The following is a 16,671-nucleotide window of genomic DNA, read 5'->3' on the forward strand; positions in this document are numbered from 1 at the left end:
TGTAAGGAGCTGAGAACATATGAAATGCCCTCGAGCATTAGGTGGCTTGTGATTTTGTTGGTTTGCTTGGCTTTCTGAGTAAAACTCCTTGGGAAGCAGGTTCTGTGCTCCAAAAGGGATGCAGGGGACAGCACAAAGCCCTTTTGAATCAGTGTGTGAGGAAAAAGAACCAGACTAACACTTTTTCAGAGCCCCCAGGACTTCAGCTAGAGCTTTTTCTGGAACCTTCAGTGTTGAAGTAAGCTGAAATCTTAGTTACTAAGGGAAGTAGTTCCAAACCAGCCCTAAAAGAGTGGAATTTTCTAAAAGGAGAGCATGTTTACAACTGTAGCTCACTTGAGGCCAGGGAAGCTGGGTCACTTGCTGGGTCCTGTCACACTGGTAGAACTTTCACCTTGTATGTCTATGAAGATCAGTATGATTATGGCTCTTAGACCATGCTTCCCTGTCATGGGCACTCGATATCTGGTCCCACCTTTCTTGACAGTGCCAGTGTTCCCATGAGTGCCAGAGCCCTGGAGAAGCTGGGTCCCTGCTCCTCCCCAGCACCATTTGCTCCCGTTGTCAGCCAAGACTCTGTTTTGTGCTGCTGACTGAAATTGAAATGAAACCGTGGCGGGTTTGGGCACATTGCTGCCAGTTGACCCCTGTGGTTGATTTCAAACCCTCCTCCATGTAGGGCAGACCCTCAGAGCCGAAGTAGGTTAATATGTGGCCGCAGAAGCAGGAGCATTCCTGTTTGCTGTGGCGCAGCACGCGAGCGCCCGTGTGTACTGTGCCTCCCCGGCTGCGCAGCATCCCGCTTAACGTGTACATTTCATTTGCAGGAAACGACTCCATTTTTCATGATATCGACAGTGATACCTCTTTAACTAGCTTGAGCGACTGTTTTCTTGCCTCTTCCGAAGTTAACTCCATGCAGGCTAGAGTAGGAAATCCCATTGACAGGCTGTACTCTATGCAGAGCTCCTATTTCGCCTCATGAAAATAAAGAGAACTAACAGCCGGCGTCTGTTTAGCCAGTGACTTTTCCAGTGCAGACTCTACAGCCATATGTTGCCCAGCTCTTCCTTCACAGTGACTCTGCTGCCTCTGGACTGCAAAGAGCGTTTTTTTAGGAAGACTATCCCCGTTTGCATATATGTGTATGTATGTATATATATTTTAATACCTACATACATACATACATATATAGAAATACAAAACACATCCACCCGTCCCATACCCTTGATTCCCAGCTGGCGCCAGACCACGAGACAAGCACGGAAGGAACGGAAGAACCTGCTCGTCCTCAGCCTTTGATCTGGTTTGGTTTGAGCTCATCATCTTAAAGGAAATGGATTTTGTGGAAAGCTAGACCTTTTCCTCCTCTCTCTCCTCCTTTCTTTTGGATGTCTAAACTTTTTTTTTTAAGCCACTGATACTGATATCAGTCAACCATATGACAAATAAATCAAAGAAACTGGAGATTCCTCCTTTTCTTACTGCATGATTCATACTATGTTGTGGATAAATTGCCATTTGAACTGTGAGAAGTTAATGTAAATGTGACGTTCAACATTTGTTTCCTTTCTACACTTTTCTACATAACCTAGATCCGCTCATTAGTTTATAGCCCTTATGCATATGATACTGGGGAAACTGGTTAACAGTATTTGTGGAGAAAGCCAGTGATTTCAGAGTAAGAAAGGTCTATGATCCTGGAGAGGAGATGCATGTTAGGAGCAGAGGAATATAGGTTAGTATTGATCTTAAATAATTAAAACTAAAGGTGCTTACGAGACAGATTTATTTAATTTTTTCTGAGTGTGAATTAAAATATTTACATTTGTTTGTAAGTATTGCAGTGCCAAATTTCAAGTCTAGACCATGACTGGCAAACAAGTGTTTTTCATTCTGCTCTGTTTATTTGTTTTGCATGAGGCATAAATGTGCGGTTCTCTATTGTCCATCTGGAATAATCAAGCACTCCTTTAGTTACCTTGCCTCAGCAAAGAACCAAGGTACACAGTTCTAGCCTGAAACACCAGAAGTCCTGAAATGTGCACCAGCCAGGAACAGGAAACTATGAAAGAAATTGCGATGGGAAGTTCAGGTATGTTGAGCTGAAATTTTACCTGGCCTGCAAATCCCCACACTGCCAGGACTCCTGGCTGCGGTGCCAGCTGCCGGATCCACGCAAGCGCTGCCAGGAACAGGCACCGACAGAAGGGGAGGGCCCAGTGAAGTCTGTCTCTGGTGCTGAAGTTTGAGCGTATGTCATATAGATTTTCGTAGGGCATAAAATACCATAAATAATAATAGTAAAGCTATAAATATTGCCTGGTGATAATTATAATGTGGAGAAGCAGACAAGTACAGTCATGGCTCTCACTGGAGAGAACTTCATGGGGAATATTTGCCAGGGTAATACCAGTAATTATAGGGTGTGTTCAAAATAGGGCTCATGGGGAAAGATTGGCAGGATAGGCACTTTCTTAAATAAATACCTTTAATATATTGACCATAATAGATGAAAAACAAGTCCAAAGCTTTGGTTAATCTAACTCCTCCAGGCTGAGGACTGGTACCAGGCCAGCATCGCAGTGTCCCTGTGGGGCTTGGCATCTTCTGTGGGAACGTGGGTGTCCCATGGAGGGGGAAGCCAGAGAGGGACCCATGGAGCCCCAGCACCCAGGGAGGGTGCAACCCACTGGGGCTGGCGGCTCAGCCGCGGGAGCCCTGCCAGGAGCTCCCATCAGCTGCTGCAAGAGGCCCTCCTGGTGTTCCAGAGGCACAGTGGGAAGGACTCGATGATGGGTCCAAGGGGAAAAATACCATTTCCCCCAGCATGGAAGTATGCACTGAGCATGTTGGAGGTTTCTAGAGAAAGCCAAGTTTTATCTGCAGGGTAAGTGCATAGGTTTCACTCCAGAGATGACGAGAGCACTGTGGATGAGGCTCTGTGTGTGTGTGTGCATATATGTGTGTACATGGGTGTGTCCATGTGTGTGTGTACATGTGTGTGTCCATGTGTCTGTGTGTCCGTGAATCTGTATGTGTGTCTGTGTGTGTGTCCGTGTGTCCATGTGTGTGTCTGTGTGTGTGTGTGTGCGTGTGTGTCCATGTGTATCCATGTGTCTGTGTGTCTGTGTGCGTCCATGTGTCCATGTGTCTCTCTGTGTGTGCCTGTGCGTGTCTACATACGTGTGTGTACGTGTGTGTCTGTTTGTTTGTGTCCATGTGTCTGTGTGTCCATGTGTGTCTGTGTGTCTCTGTGTGTCTGTCTCTGTGTGTGTGTCTACATACATGTGTGTCCATGTGTCTGTCTGTGTATGTGTGCCCGTGTGTCTGTCTGTGTGTGTGCCCGTGGTGCAGGGGGCAGAGCTCAGTCCAAGGGCTGCCCTCCCACTGCTGAATTGCAGAGCAGCCCCTGAGTGCCACACACAGCCTCGGTCAGGGAAGGGGCTGGTGGCTCTGCAAGGGTTCCAGGGGAAGTTCCTGTCCCTGTCCCTGTCCCTGTCCCTGTCCCTGTCCCTGTCCCTGTCCCTGTCCCTGTCCCTGTCCCTGTCCCTGTCGGTGTAGGTTCTGATTGCTGCCATCCCCAGGAATGTGGGTTTGCTGTGTCCATATGCTTTGCCTAATGACCATTCCCTGCTTTCTGGCAAGGATGTGGTTTCAACTAAGCATTGTGAGCCCCTGGATACATTTTGAAATTTAAAGGATTTTCTTTTCTTGACCATCCTGTTCAAGTATTTTTTCCTTTCCTTGTGTATCAAAATAAATAACAATTTCCTTTCTCTCTGCATGATAGCCAACATCTATAAAGAACTCAGGTGATCCTCACTGCTTGCAGGGCAGAAGCAAGCAGGTTTCATATGGCACATGTAGACATTTGTCATTTGGCACCACCAATCTCGATGGATTCATCGTTTCCCTCCTCTCCCCTCTGCTGTGCTACTTTATAGTCATAGAAAAGCCTCTCAGATGTTCCAGTTTGTAGATTCCTCACACAGGCACAACCTTGCTTCATATCTCATTACTGGCAGGATCAAAATGGCATTTTTGGTGTTTACAGGGACTTATACGAGAACTTATAATGCGACCTACAGTTTGGAGAACTGCCTTGTCCCAACTCTACCTCCACATCTGGGATGGATGTTGAAAAATAATCCATCTCCAAGGGAAAAAAATCAGACATCCCATTTTATAGCTGAAGTATAATTCTTTGCTGATTTTTTTGATTACTGTTTGACACCTTTTTTTCCATGCTTGTACATACTATCTCCTCTCCCTTGGTGTGTCATATGATGATGCCTTAGCTGTTTGTTGCCCCATGTTCTGCCACCTTTGGAGCCACATACACACAGACATTCAGGCCCTTGGCATGTGTAACATTTTCCATGCCAGCTGGGCTGCTGCTGGTCCAGGGAAGGTGCATAGGCAGGATTTCCAGTGGGCTTGCGATAGCTGGCAAAGGCCAAAGTTCATTAAAGCAAAATAAATGTCACTTTCTTTTTGTGGAATAAATTATTCTACTGGAGTGTGATCATTGTGGTTTTAACCTGGGACCTTGCAGTAAAAGTTTATACAGCAACCTCTGACCTCTTTGATTTCTGCTTTATTCTTCTGTTGTCAAGGGAATGTCCCCAGTCAGGTGAAAGCAAAATGTTTAATGGGTCATATCACAGTAATATCTTATATTGAGTCAAATTGATAAACTCTTGCCAAAAATTCTTAGCATCTGGCACTTCCACAGAAACCACAAACAATGATAGCTCATATGGGAGCTCAAAGGCTAGAGGTCATGACAGCAGTTTATTACATGCACCTTACACTGATCATTTTCCCTAGGATATTAACCCCTCTCTAACACAAATGCATCAAGTAAGCTCTTCATGGTGTTTCCATCATATTGTTTTGGCTAATCAAGGAATACGTGTACAGCTAAAGTGGTGACAAGATGCAATTAAGTAAAAGATGATTGATTACGTTTCAGTGTGCTCGATAATGTATAAAAAAGGTGATTGTGAGATCAGAATGAATATGCTGGGTACGAGCTCAGAGGTCCTTGTGCAGCTGCAGGTCGGTGACAGTGGCAGAGAGTTCCCAGCACCCAAGAAGGGAGACTGAGCTGCCTGGTGCTGGGTTCCAGCTGGGCTCTGGGACAGGCAGCAGCATCTTCCCTTGGCACGGCTCACTGCCAAGGGGATGACTGTGGCTGTGCATTGCTGCTCACAGACCCTCCTTGTCACTGCACTGGGGGGTAAACCCTGGGGCTGGTGGCAGATTTTTCACAGTCACAATATTGATGACAATTAAGTTGCTGTAAATAAATGGCGGTGGCTGCACTCACTTTTATTGAAACATCATCCTGGGCATTTTGATCTCCTTTTCATCTTTAAACTTCGTCATCAAAAACATCCAGATCGCTTGGCCCAGTTGCAGCTAACTGTGCCTGAGATGTGGCTCACGTTAGTCACACAGTGGCTGCTGAGTGGATTTTTCAAATCCACCCTGCAGAACTCAGATGATCATTACCAGATCCTTTAAGGGGTCATTGCTCAGCCACCTTGCTGTGTATCATGTCATGGGGAAGGTCCTTCATGCCAGCAAGCCTTGCAGAGATGATGTGAATCCACTTCCCTCTTCCTACTGTGCTCAGGACTCCTTTCCAGTTTCCCTAAGGGTCAGAGGTACATCCCAAGCCACTGCCCCAGGTACCCCAGCGAACCCAGCTCTGGGATGCTGCTGGGATACTGCAAGCTGGGGTTTACAAGAGCACCTCCATGAACCCTGTCATAAGAATTCTGATTCTCCCTGAAAGTCACTAGAAATGAACAGCAGAATCATGAGGAAGGGCAGGATTCTCATAAGCTGGAGCTGGGTCACAGCAGTGACAGGACAAAAGCAGCTGAAGCACAACACGGCTGTGGGAGCTGGAGCCACAGTACCTGGAGTCTCAGTGCTTTGGACCATGTCTTACACAGCCCCACTCCCAGCTCACCCCATGAACTTGTGCCCAGCAGCTGCTCCCTAGTATGCAGTCTCTCCACAGCCCCCTTCTGTGGCCTAGGGGCACAGGGCAGCCACGAGGCCAAGGCTTCAGGTCCCTGTGCTCCTTGCCTAGGGGCATGCTTGGGCATTTGCTTGCCTGAAGTCTTTTGGCTTTGGTGGGCTTTCAACGTGGTCTTGCTTCTGTGGGGCCAATTTGACTATGCTGACGGCTGTTTCCCTCCTGGCAGCTTCAGCCTGGATCACCTTGGCTTGGTGCACTATGGTTCTGTTTGGCAGCAGCTGGGAAGGGGCTGCCAGATACTTTGCATTGGGAACTCTGTTTTTAGGTGAACACCCTATTTTTTAGCTGTGTATGGCTGTATTACTTGTATATTTATATATTCTGTATTTATGTTATTGAAATGTAGTATTTTGTAGCTGTCTGTTACAATTTGTTTAACTTGTAAAAAATGACTGTGCTCTCTCATACTTAACCAGCTCCTTTCACTGTAGATTCGCTGCTCCTTTCCCTCCCTGTTGGAAACAAACCACCATAATGTATGTAGATTGGATTTTTTTTTAATTTAATTATTTGTCATTATTAAATTATTTATTAGTGTTTTTAAATTTCATTTCACTTCAATTTTTTTCCTGCCACCATTGCTGGCAGCTAAGATCCGTGAGTTTCTCATGCATCATGTTCCTTCCCACGTGCATGTGCACGTGCACGTGCACACACACAGACACAGACACACACGCACACAGAGTCTAAACAAAAACAGAAAAATAAAAAAAGGAGAGAGATTACACTTCAGTATATTTGTAAATAAAAGCAACCTGTAAACTAAGCAGGACTTTCTCTCAGTGTGCAGTTCTTTCTTTGTTTTTGCAGACTGAGAGTGTGTTCTCTGCGTCCTGGGGCTGGCACCAGTGCTCTCACAGGTGGGAGAACCCAGGGGCAGGGCCAGCTGAGCTCTGCCTCAGTGGTTTTAGTGTTGTGGAACTGGAGTCCAGCCTGTCTGGTGGAGGGACACAGCAAGGGTGATGGCAGAGGCTCCTTCTGCGCTGGTTTTTGGCCTCTGCGGTTGAGAGCTGGTCTGTAGGGATGATGACAGATTGTTACACATCCTGGCTGCTTTGGCTGGCTGGCCAGGCGCAAAGCCCAGACCCAGCCCTGGCAGAGGAGCTGCTCCATGCTGATTTCAGAGACCCAGTGGGATCTTTCCTGTGCAAAGTGCATGCAAGGGCAGCCTCATGCTAAAGGAGAAAAAAGTGTGTAAGTATTGGCAATGGATTATAAAGTATCCATCTAATAATGGAAAATTCAAGACTAATATAAAATTATAGGTACTTGCTGTATCTCTTGGGCTATGTAAACATAAACATGGAACCTCAGCTGAGGTTTGGTTTGGTCACATCTGGTTACTCACTGCCATTCCCTAGGTCCAGAAACACCACGTTTCTTTTCTATGCCTTGAACATCAAGTCACAATTTATATTTTTTAATAAAAATCAAAGCATGCAGTTTTACAGATAACCTAGTATCACCAAAGGGGACAGCCCTGTTTCCACCCCTCATGCCTTTTCAGCACATCCCTGTAGCCCTTGTGCAGCAAGGTGGGTTCACCTGCCTGGAGAAAGGGGCCACTGCCCAGCCCCAGCAGGCCTTGCCCGGCAGCCAGGACATGCTGCACCTCAGGGCCAGGCTGCTGGCACCCACCGAGTTTCTCCCAGTGCAGTTTGCACACCATGAGGGCCACACCACAAATGGCACAACATATCCAGAGGCGGTATCTCAGTGACATAAAAAGATCAGTTTAAAAGTTTTTCCCTCTATTTTGTTCTTAAAGATCACGTAACTGCTGAGCACAGATCTCCCTGCTCAAACTCTCCCCAAGGTAAGGGAGGAGGCACAGCCCCAAGTCCCACCTGAGGACTGAATCAATAAAGCATTTTTGCTCCTTGTTTCATTCCCTTTTTCTTTCCAGCTCCAAACTGCATCATCCACTCGCACTGGTTATTGGTGGAATGTCACTGAGGAAAAATGAATTGCCATTAGCAATCAGATTCACCTAAGTCAGAATTAGCTACTCAAATATTCATGCTCTGTGTGCATCTAATATTCATGAAGGAAGAATTAGAGTTGCCCATAGCCATTTTTGAATCTTCCCCCAAAAATAAGTGAAAGGGATCACAAAAAATGGGAGGGAAAAAAAAAAAGATGAATACATTTGGGGCTTGGTGTTGTGTATTGTTTGTGTTCTGTTTCTCTTTGGTGTCAGTGAGACAGAATGGAGACTGATTTATGTGCCACAGCTGTAGCAAACAAAAGAAGAAGAGACCAGGGAAATGGCTAGAGGTAAAAATGCCGGTGCAAGGGGCTAAAGGCCTGCACCTGGGTACTGCTTCCCATGCAGCCTCCCCCGCCTTGGAGCACCTTGTAAAATCAGATTATCTGCTGGACACAGGAGTTCAAAAAGCCCTTCAAAAGATTTGTCTTAATAATTGCTGTCTTATCTTAACTTCTGGTTTTTTATCAGCCAAACTGCTGCTGGGAGGCAGATCCTGAGGATAAGGTTCTGTCACTCTTAATTATTATTACCTCTTATAATGAAAACACATTTGTTCATCCTCCCGTGCACTTGAAAATGGTGTAACAAATGAATGTCTAGTGTTTTATCAGTATTTTTAATAACATAGAAGAAATATTATGAGTATGGCCCCATTGTATAAATGATTGTACATCAAATGCTATGAAATAGACGGCATACTTGCTTCTCATTTATTTATATTCAAATATAAACCAATTACTCAGTAAGAATGAAACACATTTTTATGTCCTCAGAAAACCATTCTTTCCTGAAAACCAAATTTTGCAGTTAAGATGCTGTAGGGCTGTTTTCCATCACAGAAAGAACATGATAATTAGCCCCAGAACTAGCAGGTACATTCTGAAATGAGGTGCTAGAAATGCTATTTCTTTGTTTACTTATGATGGGAAAATGAAACAATTCTCTCTAAAGCTTACTAGTGAATTTGGCCTGCAGTTTTTGTCAAAGCTACAGCCACCATTTTCAATCTTCAGCTGGTTTTTTCTCATACTTCAAGAACTAAATATGAATCGCTTGGATAAAGTGATAGCACAGTCTCAGTTGTATGTGAAGATCTTAAATTCAGAAAGGATCTGCACATCTCCTTGGCCTGCAGCTCCTTGCACAGGTCTGATGGTTCCCACCAGGCATGGCCAGGGTTGGATGCTTTTGTCATAGATAGTTCAGCATGGCTCTTGCAGTTATCACCTGGTGAGTAAGGCCCAGTGCTGGACATGGCCAAAGCTACACCCCCAACTGCAAAGAAAATATGGAGAATTATGTAAAACACAACATGAACTAAAGCAGTGCATGTTTCATGCACATGCTTGCATTCAGCAATGCACTGAATAATGACAGAGTCTTTGATCTGACCTCTGGATTTACACTAACAATATCTTGACCTTTAGTTAGCACGAGGGTACCACATTTTTTCATCTTTAGCCAAAATACGGAGTGAAATGATATTTTTGTATTCTTATGGGATGATACATCCACAGGGAACCGTGCAGGGATCTAGCACAACATCTACTCACTCCAAAATCTTCTTGCCATCCCTTGTACCTGCTGACTGACTGGTAGACAGGACAGATCCAGTTCCCAGAAACTGCAGGTAGTGAGGGTTTAATCAGACCCTGGCATAGTCAGATGATGTCCAAAGCAAAAGGATTCTGTAAGACAGGCAGATAAAAGCAGTGTTTTTATGGCAAGCCTTTAGCAGCTGACAGGAGGGACAGGCTGGAGCTGTACATAAAGCACAGGAGCCTGGATCAAACCCCTTATGTCATCCATCAGTGACAGAGAATTTTGTCATTGTCATGTGCTTCTGTGTCCCTCCCCTTCCAAACAAATCTTTCCATATGATGTGATATTTTACTTCTAAACAGGCTTAGGTAGAACTCAACTGGTTTTGTCAGAGTTGAGCCATTTTTCCATTCAAATTGCTGTAGAAAAGGGTAGGGCACTGAAGGGTTCCTTCTGTGGTCTGAAATACTATTTCCTGAATAAGCAGTGAACCTCATTTGGACCTCAACACAGTTCTTCCCCAAATTTTAGCTCTCTTGCTGCTTCAGTTCAGTGTTCAAGACAATGTTTTGGCATGCTGCCTCCTCTCCTCAGGTGCTGGGGCCCAGGGAGCACATGCAGGGAGCTGGAATGAGGAAGCTGACGGAGACCTGGTCCACAGAGGAGTAGAATCAAGCATGCATTGATGTCCACCTCTGTTCATGGCATTTTGGGTTGAGCCTGGCGAGGGCACCTCTCTGCTTTGTGATCCTGGCTGTAAGCAGACACTGACCCTTTCAGCCATGAGCTTCTCTGAGCCAGCCGTGGGGACAAGTCCTGTCCATCGGGTGGGACAGAGACCTTTCCTCAGAGCAGGGGAAGGCACAGGCTGCTGCTCTGGCTCTCCCACTGCAGCAAGGATGTGGGTCACAGAGGTTGGGGTTTTTGTTTTTGGAAGATGCTTCCCAGCGAGACATCTGTATTATTAAAATGAGGAAAATGGGATATGGAATGTCTTTTCCTTCTGAACACCCATCCTGTAATTGCCTGCTCTTTCCCCACCCCCAGGGAGCATGCCAGGGGTGTTCTGCAATTCCTGGGAGCTGCACACCCGCACACAGCCAAGGTCTCCCCACCACATCCCTCCGGGTACTAGCACCACTCCGCTAGGCTTAATTTGCCCCTTTGTTCAACTGGTAACGGGTAAACTTGTGTCCAGCAGCACACAATGAGTTACTCCTGATCAGATTACCAGAGATCCGTCCCAGCTGGGGCATCCCATCACACCTGTGCTGTCAGATCAGTGGCGATAAGGAGCCGCTGATAAGCCTCGCACTGAAGTGCTCTCAAGCAACCCCGAGCATTCCCTTGATCTTTCTTTACACTTCAGTTCTATCCGGAAACCTTTTGTTTTAGGACTGAGAGGAGAAAACAGGTAATTATACTCCCAGTAGCAACCATCTTTCGTGCAGGACACAGCAATGGAAAATACATCTGACTAAAACCAATTAATTTTGTGGTCCTGGATACTTAAATTTTTTTATTTTTTTTCCCCCCCACTTCTGTAAAGAGGGAGAAGCCCCCAGGCTATGCACTAGGCAGAAAGAAACAAAAGTGTGTTGGGAGGCAGATTGTTATCAGGCTGGCAGCTCCTGGGATGCTTCAGGGATGCAGCTTCACATGGGGCTGCAGCCTGTCTGAAACACTGAGCCCAGACAGCCCAGGCTATTTCTGCCTGGTTTCTGTATCAGCTGATGAGAACAGCAAGTTGGAAGCGATGTCCCAGTTGTGTTTCATCCACCTGCCTTGCACGAGAGGTCCCAGCAGCTGTTCTCTAGAGCAGCCGAGGCCGCGTCAGTCGCAGCTTGCTGGGAAGGGTTTGTGTGTGTTACTGACATCACATGGCCCATGCTTAATAACATTTCTCACTGCTGCATCAACAGTCCGTTTGCAAAACACTGAGAAATTAAAATCTTAGGCAAGTGTGAAATGAGTTATTTTGGCAAGGACTGAGTATCAGTGCAGGTCTCTGTGCTGCTGCACTGCTGCCAAAGACCACAGCTACGGCTGCAAGGTTCGGACCCACCCCAGTTTTTAATTGCTGCCGTGATGCAGCCGCAGCTCCCAGGACTGCAGCTCATCACAGGGAGGACCAACTGCCTTGAGCCCGGTAAGTTGACAGCTGAACTCCATTTCTGTGAGACCAATGCATTTTTAATGACTAATGGCTAATAATAAATCAATGGCACGATAAAAAACCTGATAAATGAATAGATTTTAATTAATAGATAAGTTATTAATAGTAAAGCATCAATTTTAATTATATTCATAGCAAAAAAAATTGCCAGTTTCTTCACTTTCTTAATTTCTGAAGCTTTTATTGGGCCTTTCAAGTACAGAAGATTCCTCTAAGACAACTAGAACATGCCTGAAAAGGAACAGGCTTTTGAAATCTAATCTTCTCCTGCTTAAAACAGAGGTAGTGCTGGGCTGTTGACAGTAGGTCTCTGAAGACTTTCAATGTACTTTTTATTCTGTGAGTCTGGCACCACATAGGAAATTAATATAGTGACAATATTTTCATTAGATTATAACCCAAGTTCTCAATCTTAGGCACATTTGTATGCTTGTAATACATTCTAATTACTTGTAAAGAATAAGTCTGTGTGCTGGTTGGCTTATTGAATATATTAAATTAATGAATAAATAAATTTGTCTCCATGCTGGGAACGCCACTTGACATCAAAGCTTACTGCAGAAGGAAACAGAAATGCACTTGGTTGTGGTTTTGGTAAACAGTGTGATTTGTATTGTAGGTGGACTTTTATGTACTTCACAAGAGTGACAAGTGAAAAAAAGCATCTTTAATCCCCCAAAACAACAGAAATCAACTACGTGAAGACTGCTACTCTTTTTTTTTTTCTTTTTTTTTTTTTTTTAGTAATGACTCCTTATTGAACTGCTCGTGCTGCCTCAGCTCAGCACCACAAATTGTTTCCCTAGAATGGACCTCTCAGGAGCACTCTAGCACTTTCACATATTTTTAAGTTATGCAAGTAGGAAAGAAATAGCATATACATGATTGAAAACAGCAATGCTAGAAAAACATGTCACATTTTAGTATTATGTAGTGTCTACCCATGCTGTGGAGTTTTCTGTTTATCATGTCATATTTCAGTAAAAAAAAAAAAAGTTCTTTTTAGAATGGAACAAAGTCATCAAAAGTGGGACTTTTCCTCAAAAGATGGGAAATGCAATGTTTTTAAGAGCCCTATTGAGCCGCCTTGATAGATAGGACAAGTTTCTCTGCTTCTTCAGAGCAGAACTGTAAGAGGTTCATCTTGCCCCCTACTTCGTGGTTTGTTCATCAGCTTCTTACATACTGAATTTTCTTTCCCTGGAATGATTCTTCTCTCTGGCCCATAAGAGGAAAAAAGTGCAGGTGATGGCATACAAGGAAGCCAGCCTGGTGTTCCGGAGCCAGCCTGGTTCCCTGTAGCTGATCCTCTGGAGTGATTGGGTTTGCAGCAGAATGCTTCTCATTTCTCAGAACAGTTGTATCCCTTGCAAGTGTCAAATTTTTTGATCAATGGTCTTCCAAAATCCAAAATATGGCAGGTTCGGATTTTTTCCTGACAGCCAGACCCCGACATGAGGAACTGTGTCTCCAGAGGAGCTTAGTGAGGACATGGGGCAGAACGCAGGGGACACTACCTCTTAGTGAGAATGCAAGTGAGATTCAAGAGGTCAGAGAGAATTCCTGGCCCTGGAAGGCTGCTTTTTCAGGCAAAAGGGACTCGGTGGCAAGGCTAGAGCAAAGAAAGGAAAATTTCTTTTCCAGTCTGTTGAAATCAGAGTCCACGGAACAAGACAACATGGTTTTCAGTGTTCAGGCTGCAGTGCTTTGTCAGAGAACTGTTCACCCATGTGAAAACACGTAACTCTGTCAAGCTGCCAAGTGAAACTTTGGGTGATCGGCTGTGTAAGTGCTGGTAGCACAGGATAGAGCTGCCTTCGGCTACTTTCAATTACACACCCAATTCTTTTAAGACTTCTGAATATTTGGGAAGGGAGAATATGCAGAACTTGTTTGTTTACATCAGATTGTGCTGTGTTTTCAGGTTTCTTAACTGCTTTTGGAGCATGTGAGCACAGCCTAGCCCTTCCCCTTCCACATACCTGGCAGCTTTGTCAATGCAGCAAACGAATCCTCTCCAGGAGTAGGCAGCCATGTCAGACCGATATTGTGCAGGGTTTCATCATTTCAACCAAGTGGGAACTGGAGCAGTGACAGGCATTAAGGAGCTAATACTCTGCAAAGCAAACTGTCTGTGCTGCTGCTGCTGCTGCTGCGATGATTCAGGGAGCTGCAGGGCACTGCTGAGGTTGGGCTGGGCGGGAGGAAGGTGGCAACCACTGGCAGATCTCAGCCTCTCATCTGGTAGGTGCTGCTGTAAGTGTGGCCAGGCTCTACCGGCCTTGGTGCTGGGCAGAACAGATGGGAAGTGTGCTCCGTTTCTCGCTGCCCTTTTGAGCCAGGTCAGCCACCCAGAGCTGGCAAAGCACTCAGCTGTTCCTGGGCACTGAGTCTTCCCCAAAGTCTCGGCAGCCTGGCACCCTGCAGAAAACACCAGGGAAGTTTGGCATGAAGCTCTAAGCATTGCATTTTCTTCAGAACAGAAATGTTTTTCTCGTGGCTTGGGATGCTCTCAGGATGGCTTGTCTGTGCAAGCAGCTTTTTTCTACAGGTGATTGCAAGTGAGCTCTTTTGGATGAGGAACTCACTGAAGTTGACAGCTTAGTTATTTTGAATTTATATACAGCTCTCTGTTCAGCACCAGGGTGGTGCTCAGCCTGCCCTAATTAGCCCAAATTACCGTAGCTACAAAAAGCAGGAATTGATTCTCATGGTACTCTGCTTATCTCGACACAGAACTACTGTGAAGACATGCCCCTGAGGGGATCACAGTAAATTTCTGAACTTTAATTCACACGTTCAAACTGTTATTCAAACTTCCACACCAGATCTATTACTGCATTCAGTAATTTTCAGCTTCTAATAAAGAACTCTCTACCTTTCTTTTCTAATCTTCTAAAAACATGTAGCAGCATACAGCTGCTGTTAGAAGAGGTACCCTGGATAGCCAAGACACCACAACCCTCCTCTAGATGACCAGGATTTCACAGCTCAGAGCTGTCTTGCCCCATGAAAAACCTACCCAGCCTTGACAGTCCTTGCTTTGTCCCAGTGCTGCTTTTCCCTACTACTATTATTCTGTTCACCCACTCCCAAAGGAGCCATGCCATGGGGGCAAGGGAGTGAGTGCTGCTCCTGCTCACTCTGCTAATGAAGCCTCAATTAGCTGTCAGAGGGGAGTGAGTCTTGGAGAACTGGAGCTGGTATCTGCAAGTCTGGAATATTTGTGTTTCTGTGCCAAAAGTAACACCATAAGAATAAAAACAAACATCCACAGAATAAGGCAATAAAACCAAACAGGTTTAGTCAAAGCAAAGGTAGTATTTTATTAATCATCATTATTTTGCTTTGTCAAACTTGATAGCACTGGAGAAAAAAGAACTTTTTATTGTAGTGAAAAATCTAACAGACTGGAACAGAAAGCTAACTTTCTGAGCACTGGGAAAAAAAAGTCTGAAATTATTGGTTTTGAACCAAATGCACATATGAGTGATTAAAGGTTTTATAAACGGAAATACAATGGTGGCATTACTATTTCAATACAACTGAAAAGTAAACACAAAGTTTACCTGACATGATATTTCTATGAAAATATTATTTTATATTTCTTAATTAAAATTAAGAATATCTGAATAAGACCTATTTTTCATCAGAAGTGCTCTTGTAAAACTTCGTTATGTTCCAGGTATCTGTTCTGATTTTAGTATAAATATAAGTTGGCATGTTTTATGTTTCTGAGCCCAGCATGGGTGTGGCACGAACAAGTTCTTATATATGTGAAAATTCAAAGGTCTTTGTGGCTTTTCTTTCCCAGTATTGCAGGAGAATCAAATAGTCATTCCTTGCATACTTCAGACTTCTCATCATTTACCTTTCAGACTTGTTATAGCTGCTAAGAGCATGAAAAATGAAGCATGAAGGAAAGCACAATATTATGTTAAACGATGAGCATCATCCCTGAGGTGGGCAGATTTCACAGACATGTCCTGTGTGACAGCAGCAGGCTGAGGAGAGCCTGATTTTGAGTGACACACAGTGCAGAGGACTGTGAGTCGAGGATACATGTTGCTATCAGTCAGACAAAACAGATGCTCAGTGCACAGATATGTCCATGACGTGTGAAGAGGCTCTCCAGGTAAGGCATGCTCGGACAAGGTGCCCCATGTGCTCCACGCTGCTGGCCTGACCACTGCCAGGAGATACCCATGGAGGAGGAAAAGCTGGCACTCCCAGAGTCCAGGCAGCATTAATACCAGAATCTGCTGTGTCCTGCTGGGAGAAAAATGTCCCACTCTATTTGCCAGAGTCACAGGCTCCATGGTGAGAAGGTGCTCCTCACAGACTGGCTTTGACCTTGCAAATACCAACATAGCCACTGCTCTTGGCTGCATTTCCGAGCAGGATTTTCACAAGGATTAACTGTTCCTGGACAATTTCTCCAATATATAAGGTACAAATATTCTTTTCTTCCAGTCAGTCATGCAGGTCTTTCTTGTACAAACACTGTGGCCAGCAAAAGGAAAATCTTGCCCTCCAGTTATGCAAAATGCCTTCAGTGCCCCTGTGGCCAATTCCACAGATGCTGATGGAGGGCAGGACTATGTTCCTCAGGGGACAGGGTCTCTCCAGCACTTTGTCCCTGCACACCTACTCTCAGGAAGAAAACCTGTACCAAAAATCCTGTCTTTCTCTACGGAACCAGCAGCCAGAGCTCAACAAGTCCCAATTCTCAACCCATGTTGGTTATGTTCTGTCAGAAACCAACTGATATTTCTTGTCTCTTTGTTAAAAAAAACCCATATTCTCACCTGTGGTGACAAGTGAAGGACATGGCAACTCCTAGACCCCCAGTCTGGTCTGGAACAGGGGTTCACAAGTGTCATAATTTCTACTATGGGAGTGCTT

At 44.9% G+C, this 16,671-nt stretch overlaps 1 protein-coding gene and 1 long non-coding RNA gene across 2 annotated transcripts in view; one reads left to right on the plus strand and one right to left on the minus strand.

Annotated features, from left to right (window-relative positions):
* LMX1B (LIM homeobox transcription factor 1 beta) overlaps window positions 1–1,479 on the plus strand; it is an 84,478-nt gene extending 82,999 nt beyond the window's left edge. The window contains exon 8 of the mRNA XM_086858174.1: window positions 828–1,479. Coding sequence (XP_086714300.1) covers window positions 828–985 — 158 coding nt within the window. The 3' untranslated portion in view covers window positions 986–1,479. The remainder of the gene's footprint in view (window positions 1–827) is intronic.
* A 7,089-nt stretch (window positions 1,480–8,568) lies between these two features.
* LOC147649747 (uncharacterized) lies at window positions 8,569–11,388 on the minus strand. Its single transcript, XR_015278170.1, has 3 exons — window positions 9,971–11,388; window positions 9,602–9,736; window positions 8,569–9,323 (listed from the first exon to the last, which is right to left on the minus strand). It is a non-coding gene; the product is annotated as an uncharacterized LOC147649747 (long non-coding RNA).
* Window positions 11,389–16,671: the final 5,283 nt, after the last annotated feature.

Source organism: Cyanistes caeruleus, chromosome 20 (genome assembly GCF_971803275.1).
Source record: "Cyanistes caeruleus chromosome 20, bCyaCae1.hap1.1, whole genome shotgun sequence".
In the NCBI taxonomy this organism is placed as follows: domain Eukaryota; kingdom Metazoa; phylum Chordata; class Aves; order Passeriformes; family Paridae; genus Cyanistes; species Cyanistes caeruleus.